Source organism: Dasypus novemcinctus, chromosome 27, assembly GCF_030445035.2.
Source record: "Dasypus novemcinctus isolate mDasNov1 chromosome 27, mDasNov1.1.hap2, whole genome shotgun sequence".
In the NCBI taxonomy this organism is placed as follows: Eukaryota; Metazoa; Chordata; class Mammalia; order Cingulata; family Dasypodidae; genus Dasypus; species Dasypus novemcinctus.
Window position 1 is genome coordinate 24,021,742 of NC_080699.1, and position 12,243 is coordinate 24,033,984.

The window sequence follows — 12,243 nt, forward strand, 5'->3', positions numbered from 1 at the left end:
CCTCCACCTCCCACCTCTTTCAGCTGGCTGCAGCACCCTTAAAGCCCTCCTGCCCAGGTCCTCTCTGACCCATGCACCAGGAGGGACTACTGTCCGCTTTGGGAGATATTTAGGGAGATCCAGCCCTGGGTGCAGCACCATCCCAGCTAGGGCAGAAGGCACCAAGGACAAGGAAGGAGGGTCCCACCTGCCAGGGGCTTGTGAGATGGAGGAGAGGAGAGGGGGACAGAGCAGCACAGGGCAGCGGAGACACGTACTCTAAGCTCTAAGAAGGGCCTTGGAACAGGGAGGGCCTGAGGTAGGTGGCAGGCAGGGGAGGCTTTGGGAGGTGCCAGGGCTGACCTTCCAAGGAAGTCCTGGATGCGGAAGGCTTCCTGGAGGAGGCAGCTAAGCAAAGCCTCAGCCGCAGGAATGGACATGACGTGATGAGGGACGCTACAGAAACCTGCCGGGGGAGCACTGGGCGGGCACGGGGTGTAGGGGCAAAGCAGCTGCATGGACATGCGTGGCTCCCGGCCGTGGGAGGGAGTGGGGAGTATCCGGGGGTCTGCGAGCTTGGAAAGGTGGGGTGCAGGGTGTCAGGACAGTCCTCTGGCCGCGGGGACAGACGACTCAACTCCCCATCAGCCTTAGACCTGGCTTCATTTCGGCCAAACCCCTCCTTCCTCAAAGGCCGACGGTGCCAAAATATCAGAAGACGGGACCAACACGTAGAGCCCCTACTGTGCGCCGGGTCCGGGGCTCGGGTGCTTCATTGAATCCTCAAGTGAAGGTACGAGGTAGATCCTGTCAGTCCCATTTTACAGGCGAGGAAAAGGGGACTCAAGGGGAGAAAGAAGTTCTCCAAATGTGCGCGGCTAGGAAGATGTGGAGCCAAAATTCAACTGTGTGGCTCCAAAGCCCACGTTTCTTCCCGCCTGAAGGGTTCAAAGTTTGGGGCCTTGTGAAGCTTCTCCTTCACCTCTTCTGTCTAAGCCAGTCCCATTTCAGAAATCAGAGCCCCTAACAGGAAACTACGACTTTCCCCTTAAATCCCAATCATGCCTCCAACTCATCCTTCTATAGAGAACCAGGCATATTTACAGAAAGAAAGAAGAGGGGGAAAGCCACTCCATAAATAAAGAGAGAGATGTTCAGATCAACGGGAAAGCTTCTTCTGGTCAAAGGGGGAAATGGATTTTTAATAGAAAATGGAAGTTATGGGATTGGTGTGATGTGACAGATGCCCAGACTTAAACCCATTTAATCCTCTCTGCCGTTTAACATCGAGCACCACCCCGATGCTGTAAAACAGGCTCCAAATCGCTCGCCGATTACAAGTGTAGAAATAGCACAGCAATATTTTTAAACCTGAAATCACCCCCAGGCATTTGGGCTGCTCCCAGGGTCACCCCTGAAACCTAAATACCCATCGCGCCCACTGGTGCATCAGCGACGGGATTAGTTGGGTGAAGGAAACGGGTCAGCTGTGTGCTCCCCGCCCCGCCTGCTGGGGCTGGGATCAGGGCGTCGGGCCACAGTCCGAGGAGCTGGCCGGCTGGAATCCCTCTGGGGTGCACCCTGAATTGTCCCCATGCCACTGTCTCCAGTCATGGTGGATGACAACCCGAGGGGCCTGAGGTTTTAACTCCTCAGTTAAACTCCCCGGGGAGAGGTGACTTCCCGTCCAGGGGTATCTGCCAGAGCTGGGGTAGCTGCAGGACCCCCAAAGAAACGGGCACGCTCTGGCGAGGGGCGCAGCAAGCAGAGGCAGGAGCAGCAGGGCCAAGGGGCCCGGGGGCGTCCTCTCCGCTGCAGGACTGTGAGCTCCCTGAGGGCAGTGTCTGTCTCGGTCACCACTCGGTGCCCCAGGCCTGGCAGGACACGGCGCTTAGCTCAGTGGTTAAAAGACCAGACTCAGGGGCCAGCTGGCCGGGTGTTGAATCCCTGCTCTGCCCACACCAGCAGCCTAGCCTCAGGCAACACGACCTCGCCTCCCTGTGCCTCCGTCACCTCGTCTTTAAAACAGAGGTGGTAATACCTACCTCTACCGTCACCTGAGCTTCAGACAGTCCCTGGCGTAGGTAAGTTCTCGCCGCTGTTTGTATTGGTCTTATAGTAGGCAAGCAGTAAATGTGTGGAATAAATGAATACTTATTCAACAAATATCACCGCAAGTGCCTCCAACAACACCACAACGATAACAATAATAAAACGTAGGGAGTCGTTCCCAAATGCTAATATGTGCAGGAATCACCTGGAGAGCTTGTTAGAAATGCAGACCCTTCAAAACCAGATTCACCAGCTCCGTGATGGGGCCAGGAAGCTGTTTCTGGGGCAGGTGGCTCTCTGTCCACATTCAGAGAAAAAACTTCTTAGAAAAGGCAACTGGGTCAGACTGGACTTTAACATCAGCCTTCCCCCCAACACCCAGTTCTCATGGGCTTGGCAGACAAGTCCTGAGCACCCCGTTAATTAGCTTAACTTGGCGATCAAGCTAACAAAATAGCAGTAGTGTAATCAATGACAACAGAGCATCGCAGCAGCCGGGGGCTGCCCCACCAGGGTCTTGGGCAGAGTTTTTAGGCAGGAGTGGGTCGGTGAGTTTCCTTAGACTCATTTGCCAGGTTGGCGACCCCACCGCATTGCCACGGCATCTTTTCACACAAAGGTTTTCATCCGAGAAATGTTATTTGCCTTTACTATGACTGTTCTCATCCCACAGTTAGAAAAATTGGGTCCAGAGAGGCTTAGCCAGTGGGGTCTCTATCCAAAACCCAGGCGAGGACCCACCTAGACAGGGTCTCGGCTCCTTTGTCAACCGCTCTCCCTCCCTGGTGGTGAGTTCACACCTTAGAGACACTTTGAATCTAAACCTTGGGGAGAAGGGCAAATCTCCCCAGACAATGTTTGCCAGGCAACCTGAGTTGGTATTGTTCCTAGGATGAGATGGATCGGTCAGGAACCAAGTCCCATGCCTTCTGCTTCCCTCAAACCTGCCACACCTGTTTTTTTTAAATCTATCATCAACCCTGCCACCATTTCTTTTTAGCATTTATTCTGTGCCAGGCACCATGAGAAGCCCTTCTCTTGCATTATAGCACATTTAATCCACATAGTAACCCTTTAAAGCAGCTCCTGCTCATGACCCCATTTTACAGATAAGAAAATGGTATCTTGGTAAGGTCAAGTAATTTCCCAGGGTTGCACAGCTAGTAGCAACAGGGCTGCATTTCAAACCCAAGTCTCCTTTGTTCATAGTTGTGTTTCTCAACGGGTGCACTGCTGGCATTGGGGAGAAACAATTTTTTTGGTGCTGTCCTAAGCACTGGACATTTCCCCCCTAATTCATCAACCTCCTGCCCCCCAATAAATGCCAGCAGCTCCCAGCCCTGTCATGAATATAACCAATAGCCTGCCCCTGCCCCACATTTCCAAATGTCCCCACCCCAACGAGAAGCACGACCCAGAGTCCAAGAGTTTAACCCCTGTCCACCAGAAACCTAGGTTGTTCTTTTTCATTTTTTATTTTTTTTTAAGATTTTTAACACAAACATAGTTTCTGCAGCCAGCAACCTGAAACCGACGCTGACCAGTGATGCTGCGGCTCTCCTTCCACCTACGAGGCCCCGGCACCCCCGGCTGCAGGGGATGTTTCGAGCAACAGCTGACGGCCCCTCGGCTCTTTAATCTTCCAGCCCCTGCTAGACAGGACCTGTCAGAGGAAGGTCCCTTATGGCCAGAAAGTTCTTTCTAGGGAGTCGGCTCAGACGGTGCAGTTGTCCCCCGAGAGTCCTAGATTTAGATCGTTAACACCTGAGGGCCTTAAGAGATTATTTTGTCCAATCTCCTTGATTTCCAGATGGGGAGAATGGCGCCTAGGAAGGTACCGTGGCTGAGCTGGGTCTCCTGATTCCAGGTCCCACTCCTCTTTTGATTCTGGACTCCCCACTTGCAGAGAAATAGCAGCCCGGGGAGGAAGGAGCATCTCGACCCGTGACCCGGTTCATCAGAGGGTCCCTAAAAGGAACCAGGGGTGCTATGCAGCCAGATGGGTGGGGCATCCGGCTACGTGAGGTCAAGGGACGGTCGGTGGCCACATGGCCCAAAAGGTGGCACCAGGAGCAGTGAGGAGAAGGTACCAGGTGGCATTCAGCACGCTCTAAGGATGGCATCTGACATGGTCAGAGCTGGATGACCGGGGACGGGTTGCCTTGAAAGGAAGGATCAGTGAAAGCACGAGTCCTGGCGGGGAAGCTGCAGCGGGCAGGTAAGCCATCAGATCCAATGCTACAGGTCCTTAACGGTGCCTTCCGATCCCAGAAGGCTTTGCCCCATGGTGGCCACCTGGCCCTCCCTCTCGCGCCCCCTTCCCCCTCCCCCGTGCTCTGGAAGGCCACCCCAGAAGCAGCTGCCTGTGACCCTGGACTCAGGAAAGTTCTCGGGACCTGAGTTCCAGTGACCTCGAGTGACAGCGCCCGAGGTAAGACCCTGCGCCTTCCACTAAACTGTGGATTCACTGCAGGGCAAATCACCCTCCTGGGGCATCTGTCCCAAGATGATAGAACAAACCCACATTTGAGGACTTGGGGAGGAGAAGGGGAGGGGGGAGCAGGGGAGGCTTCTTCCCACCCACCCCCACCGAGAACCACGGCCACAAGGGAACCTGCCATGTCGGCTCCGAGAAGACGGCTGCCAGCCCGCGTGTGCCCCATCAGCTGCTCCCCGCGTGGAAGGAAAGCAAAGGCTAGGAAACCTCCCTGCAGGCGGGGGGCGCGGCGAGGGGCACAGCACAGACAGCTGCGAGGACTTCGTTGTTCCTGGGTGATGAAATGACAGTAATTATCTCTCCCATTCCAGCCCAGCACTTACAAGGCTAAAGCTGGCTTGCTGTGGTTCTCACATGTGTGGGTCTACATGTAGCCTTGTTCCGTTTACAAAGCGTTTTCACGTGACACTTGATTTTATGCCCCTTCTTTTTCTCACACATACAATTACAAGCACTCTGTAGGGCGACCAGAACAGGGATTATTTTGCCCATTTTATGGATGAGGAAATAGAGGCACATGAACTCTTAGGTGAGCGGCCCAAGTTAAACAGGCTGCCTTGATTTCTGGGCCCATAGGAGAATCTCTGCCCAACACACACACACACACACACACACACACACACACACCTCTTCAGATGAGTTTAATGGAAATTCAACTTGGCTGGCTAGCATTTGACTCCTTCTATTCTTAATGAAGATGGTGACCTTGGAAACTGTCGGTGCAAGCCTCGATGTGGGGAGGTGGCTGGCAGGGTGGAACCTGAGGCTCACGCGGCTCTCACTAGCACAGCACTGGACAAACATCTGTTAAGCGGGGCACGCAGGCTGTGCCCACAGACTTCCCCCCAGGCAAGGGGGGGCCCCCAGGCCACCACCTGCCGTGGGCAGCACTTGACCTTTGGGTCGTGTGCTGCTTCCCTGGGGCAGACTGAGTCATAGTGGGAGGGGTGGTCCAGGGACCCCAAAGATCATGGGAGGCCAAGGATGTTCTCTATTCACAAAACTACATGCAAAGCAGAGAGGCTCGTCTCAGCAGGGAGAGAGACCGAAATCCATTCAGCTCAAAGACACGGGGGCCCACCCTGTGCAGGACACATGACTTTCTGGCATTATACCCGGGATGGCACTTTCTCTGTTCCGACCATGGCATAGATTTACCAACCCGGCCCTCCTCTGGCAGTGTGAGATGGCCTTTGCCTTATCCTCAAGTCCAAGTCTGGGGCCAACCTCTGCCCTCCCCATTCCCACCGCTGCTGCCAGCTGGGGCCAGGGGGTGCTGAGAATGGCTCCCCAGGTGCCCACATCGCCCCATCCTGCTTCCAGAGGAGGAGCCTTCCAGGCTACCCAGGTGGCTGGTGGGAAAAAGGACTCAGTGTCCCCTGATCTGGCCACCACTCGGTCCTTCTCATTGTCACAAAGTTGAGGCCACCCAGTTTGGCATAGAAGCACAGCTAGTTCATACAGTGATCGGGACCTGGTGAGCCCTCCTGGGGTGCGGCAGGAGGAGAAAGGTGGCTGCAGAGGCCTCGTGCTGACCAGGTGCTAGCCAGGTACTGGCGACTCTATAGACATTCTCTCCTTCCCGCCCACTTCACAGCTGGAGAAACTGAGACAAGAGAGACCAAAAGGCACATGGCTAGGAAGTGCAGAGCTGGGATGTGAAAGAAGGGCTTGCCTGGACTCAAAAATTCCACCATGCCAGTGGGTGGCAAGCTTCTTTATTTTCCTCTACAACTCCAGCACATTCACTGAATAAAAGCTCGGGCTGAAAGGATGGTGGGCGTGGGGGTGGAGCGCTCGACGCTCTGCCCACTTGCCTTCCCCTTCCCACCGCCCTCCATCCTGGGGTTCCCCGTAACCAGCATCCTTCGAAATCTTCTGAGTGGCCCCAGGCAGACCAGGGCCCTCCTGGGTCCGCAGATGTTCACAAAAACACCCTGGAAGGCAGCGGAGCCACGCCTGCCGGGGCAGGGTCTGCTCAGGGCCCTGGAAATGCAGACAAAACCATCCCGGAAGCCACACTCCCCCTGCAGGCGTCCCAGCTGGCACCAGGGAGGGCGCCCCCCAGCTCTCCCAGAGCGTTTGCTCCGCCAGCCATTCCCCTGGACGCGTTACACACCCTTCCCTCCGTGACCCCCCAGGAGCGGCGGGAGGGCGCGCCCCACGCCGCCCTAACAATGCCGGGAAAAGAAGCTTGGCCCCAGCCCTGTCCCCATCGAGATGTTGACAAACCAGGAGGGTGAAGATGCGTTCCACCTCACCTCAAACCCCGTCCCATCAGCTGCCCATCTCCACCTACGGCCAAGGCCCTAAGCACCCAGCTCCGGCCACTGGGTGGGTGGGGGAAGGGGGGACGCACTCCCCGGAGGCTGCTCTCGGGAGGTTCCTGCAGCTGGGGCGCCCCTCTATTCACGCTCTTCTTCCTGCAGCCCACGAGGGACGACCAAACACCCCAAGTTCGGTCTGCCCGTTGCCGCCTTCCCACCCCAGCAGCCCCAGCACCACTAACTGTCTGCCCTTGGATATGGGAGGCGGGAGCCCCGGGGCTGCCTGGCCAGATGGCAGACTCAGCACTGAGGCCCTAGAGCCCCGAAACTCAGAGGCGAGAGAGAAGCACTAACAAAAAGCCCGGTCTCCTCCCCACGCCTGGTCCCCCCAGTCTATGCCAAGGAGAAGCCAAGCCCATGTCCAGTTGCTCCTGACACTGAGCTCAAGAGGCTACCCACAGTGGGTGAGGCTCTTGGCCAGGGGGGTAGGTAAGCATGCAAATCATATGCAAATTAATATGCAAATCTGGGGCCTGCCCTTGGGTAACTGGCTCCTTGCCACCGCGGCTGCTGGTGGCTCACCCCATACAGGCACCCGGGTGCTGGCTTGAATCTCCTGGGTTGGGGGCCAAGAAGGCAATTCAGGAGGCTGGGAGCTCAAACGTCTCCCCAAAAACATCTCCAAGATCGTGTGGGAGGAGAGAACCTCCCAGCTGGGAACCCGGACCCCAGGAGAAAGACTCTCTGAACACCCACCTTCCCCTCTTTTCATGCACAAATAAAAATCATCCTTAATCAGCTTAGCAGGCACCAGGCAAGTTCCAAGGCCAGGAAGGAGGGAAGGGGCGCTGGAGGTCTGCACCCCTCTGCACGAGGCCAGCAGCCCGTGAAGTATGCAGCACACGGGGTGGCCGCGCAGGACCCCCCGGGATCCAGAGCCCCCAGCCGGCCTGTTCCGAGGCCTGTCTCTTCCGCAAGCCGTCGCCGGGCCGAAGCCCTGTTGGATTGCCCACCACCGCGGTCCTCAAGCTAGGAAAAAGAAACCTTTCCAGCCAATCCCCCGGGATCAACTTGCGTGCCACCTTGGGGTCAACTGCTTCCTTGCTTTTGGTTTCTAATTGAGCTCCCCACTCTGCGGCAGGAACGTATTAAAGGCAGTTGGCTTTGATGCCCAGGAACGGGAAGATGCATCAGGAGGGTCTGCCCGGCGTCTCGACGGTTCTGTTCGACTCAAGTTATTCTAGCAACAAGGCCTCTCTGCGCCCCCGCCCCCTCCCCGGGCCCACTGGTCCTGCGCCTGCCTCCCCGATGTTGTGTTTGCCGTTTCCAGGTTTTAAAAAACACATTCCCCCGGTGCCCCCTCCATTTTAATTAGACACTGCACCGGGTGTTAGAGATTTTCTTAATGGCCTGACGAAGGCTTTTAATTTGGTCTTCTCAAGAGAGAAGAACCAAGGGTCCCCATCTGAGAGGTTGGGGTGGGAGATGAAAAAAATCAATGCAACCCATTATTTTGGCTTTTAGAAAACAGGAATTTTAGTGCCGGGAAGCTTGTTCTTTTACACAGTAAAAATGCAAATGCAGGCAACACAGATGCTGGCACGCTGGTTGTAACGGCGGAGAGAGCCTCGCTGGGGTTCATCCGAATGCCCAAACCTGGATTTGTTTTGGCAACAATAAGGCAGTTATTGGAGACTCGATAACCGATTATTAAAACACCGCCCCAGTTTAGTTCTGGGGAATCAGTCCGGGCTCCGGCTTCATCAAAAAAAAAAAGGGGGTATTTTGAGAGGAATGGAAATAACAGGCGTTTAAAACACATTCAATAACTGCTTAATTCCATCCAGAGGATGCTCCATCTCATCCTGTTTTCTTCTCTCTCTCGCTCTGCCTCACAGATGGACGTACAAATTATTGCAAGAGGATATTGTTTTCTGTAACAGGCTGGAACATTCACATTTACATTTTCCTTGGTGCCGCGGGGGTGACTGGCAACGGGAGAGAAAATACACCAAATCTCGTCTTCGCTGCTCTCACCCGCGTCGCATCCTCCCCGAGCCGCCGCTGCCACCTTCCCCCTCCCCCCACCGTGCCACCCCAAGCAGAGCAGGCCCCCGGGATCAGCCTGGCACCTAAGACCTAATTAAGGCATGAAGGGAAAGAAAGCCTGTCTGGCGAGGCGCCCTGGCACCCAGAGCAGACTCTGGGACCCGGCAGTGGCAGCGACACCAGGCCCCGGCAGACCCAGAGGCCACCGAGGGGCCGTCGCACCTGGCACGGCCAGGTCCCCACAGGCTCGGCCAGGTCCCCACCGGCACAGATGCCAGGGGTACCTTCTTCTCGGGTTGGGGTTTTGCCCCTCTGGCTGTCCTATTGCCTTCTGGCTCTCTCCACCCGCCCCCCTCCCATCTGCTCCCTCCCTATCACATAGCTTGGGTTCCATGTATTAATTTGGGGCCCCTGGAAGGGGGGGAGGGCGCTTCCTTCAGGTATTTGCTGTGGGGCCTCCACTCCTGGGGCACAGACTGCTCTGGAACAGGTCTCCAGAAAGAGGGGTGTGGGGGGGGGGCAGAGTTGAGGACAAAGCTGGGCCAGAGTGTGACAAGATGGGAAAGGGGGTGGAAGGTGGAGAGAGAGCTAGCTAGAGGGAAAGCTGCCGCTCCTCACCTTATGTATTTTTAATATTAATGTAATTAAAGCTGTGAGCCGAGCCAGCCTGCGGGGGTGGAGGGAGGCGGGGAGAGCTGGGGAGGGGGAGACTGGAGGTGTGGGTGGGTGAACAGGGGGCTGTCTTCTTGCCAAGGTGGATGAAGGGGTGCTCTCCGGAAGGCAAGGGGTTAACCAGCCTGGACCAGCCCTGAGAGTGTCACCCAGCGGATCCCTTTGGGTCAGAGAAGCTCAACTACTTTGCCCACTCTTCCGAAGCTGCCGGGCACCCTGATCTCTAGGCAAACCCCAGCAAAATCTTGGCCTTCCGCCTGGCATTGACCGGGAGGTATTTCTAAAATAAGGGTCACCTCCCACCCTGCGAAATATCTGCAGTGGGCTCAGGCAGGTTGCAGACTCCAGATCCCGGGGGGGCGTGGATAGGGAAGGACCCCGAGCGCCAACGCTCTCGGCTGCCTTGCCCTTCCCCCGATCGCTTAGGGGTCAAGAGTTGCCACTCCCCCAGGGCCACCGCCGGGGCAAAAGGGCGAGAAGTCTCCCCCAGGGCGCCAAGGAGAAAAGTTCGAGGGCTGAGCAGGTAAAGCTGAGCGGGCACACGCGTGTGTGCCCCGCCGCGCAAGGGCGCGGAGTTGGGCCGCCTCATCTCCCGCCATCTGTGCGCGGGGAGAACGTCCTCTGCCATCGCCTGGAAGCGCGACCGCCCGCGCGGGCCGAAGCCCGGCTCCGCGCGCAGGTGACTCCGGGACGAAGCGCCTGCCCCCGTCCAGCCCCCCAGTCCCGGCTTCCGCACACAAGGTGCGCGGCGCCGCGGCAGCAGGTCTGGACATGCCGGACACCTGGACCCACCCTAGCAACCTCCTTCCCTCCGGGGAGAGGGACACGCCCCCCACCCCCAGCCCCGAAGGCTTGTCCCTGTGGCCAGCTGGCCAGGCGCGGAAGCCGCGAATTTCGCACCTTGGGGTGCTCTGCCCGAGGTGGACAAGGCGGCGCGGCGCAACCCGAGCAAGCGCCCGGGGCAGGGGGTGGGGGCCGCGGAGGGTGGCCGCTGGGTTTGAAGAACAAACTTGCTACACGGGGACCCCAGCTCTCGGGACCCCCTGGCTGTCCCCGCCCTGCACCCAGCCAAGACGCGGATGAGCGCCATGCGGTGCGCCCGCAGCCGCGCCCGGGGAGGGGGGTCCCGGGCGGTCGAGGGGTGCACGGTCGCCGAGGAGGAGCGAGCCGTCGCGTCCGAGGCCCGACGAAGGGAGGGCGCCGAGGTCAGCAGGCGCGGCCTGAGCACCCCTCGACTCGAAGGGCACCCCGGGGTCCCAGCGCCACCCAGCCGCAGGAAGCGGGCGCGGGGCTGGGGGAGGGGGCGGGGGCAGAACCGCAGCTCGGCGGCGAGGGGGGAGGCGAGGGGCTCGCTCACCAGCCCCCTGCGGGCGCGCCCCCAAACGACAGGCGGAGCGGACCGGGGAGGACTGTCGCCCAGCCCCTCTCCGGGCGCTTGCCCCGCCCCCGCGGCGCCCCTCCGGGGGCCGTGCACTCGGGTCGGTGCCCCCCCCCATCCCAGGGCACCTGGAGCCCGCCGGGCACCCCGCCTCGCCGGCAGCCGCGGGCACCCCGGCCCCGCCGCCTCCCCCGCCCTCGCGCCCGCGCGGGGCTCACCTTTGTGTAAAGAGTCCAGGAGCAGGAGGAAAGTTACCAGCCACATGCCATAAAGAGGCCCTTTTCTCCGGGGAGGTGGTCCTGGGGCCGGCCGTGCGGCAGCGCCTCTCCCCCGCTCAGCGCGCTCGCAGCCGCCGGCACTCCGCGCCCCGCGCTCTCTGCTCCTCAGCCCAGCGCTCGGCGGCGGCTCCTCCCTCCTCGGCTCCCCGGCTCCTGTCATCGGCGGGGCTGGGCTAGGCGGCCGCTCTCCCCGCCCCCCCTCCCCGCGGCACCCCGGGAGGCGCGCGCCGGCCCCCAGCCTCACGCGGCCCCGGGGGACGGGCACCGGGGAGCAGGCGGTCCGGCCGAGACCCCGATCCGCCCTCTGAGCGGCGAGGGGCCCCTGCCACCCCACCGGCTCGGAGCTCGTGGTCTCACACAGACAAGTGTCAGACGTGTGCCAAGAATCTGCGAAGCTCGCGTCCCCTCGCCCGGTCACCTGGGGCCAGTCGTTTCCTGCCCCTCGCGGACTGTTTAGCCCCTTGAATGGGAGAGCATGGAAGACAATCCTGGCCGCCTCCCTGGGGCCGCCCCCCTCCACTCCCTGCCCCAAAACACAAATCCATGGCCCCTTCCAACTCCAAGTTCCTCCTGGAGCCTCTGGCCTGGTCCCCCAGAGCCAAGGCCAGCTGCCCCCAGCACACCCCTGAGTTTTCCTCAATAGTTGGCACATTGTGATTGTTTGTAATGAACAGTTTAATGTCAGCTCTACCTCCCTTATCTTCCTCCTTTATCTTCATCTATCCCTCCACCCCTTAGCTTTCTCACCCACCAGAAATCTGGTTTTTCCTCATGCCAATCTGCAGAAAGTTGGCCTTGGAGAGGGCTTGGGTGAGGGTACCTTCTCAGTTAAAAATGAATGTTGAGCCCGAGCTGTCTGCCAGGCACCAGGTGAGGGCAGGGCGCAGGCAGGGCTGCGTCAGGTGTGATGATGTGCTTGGAAAGCCCTTATATTGTAATTGCAAAATAAGGGGCTGCACAGGAGCCAGAGAAGGGGGTCCAGGGAAGTCCTGAGAATGATCTGTGAGCCACGACTGGGCATCGCCTCCGATAGGGTCACGGGGGCAAGCTGGACGCAGGTCACAGGAAGCG

The 12,243-nt window shown here is 58.8% G+C and overlaps 1 protein-coding gene across 1 annotated transcript in view; it reads right to left on the reverse strand.

Annotated features, from left to right (window-relative positions):
* DSCAML1 (DS cell adhesion molecule like 1) overlaps positions 1-11,332 on the reverse strand; it is a 334,417-nt gene extending 323,085 nt beyond the window's left edge. Inside the window, exon 1 of the mRNA XM_004452913.5 lies at positions 11,113-11,332. Coding sequence (XP_004452970.2) covers positions 11,113-11,332 — 220 coding nt within the window. The remainder of the gene's footprint in view (positions 1-11,112) is intronic.
* Positions 11,333-12,243: the final 911 nt, after the last annotated feature.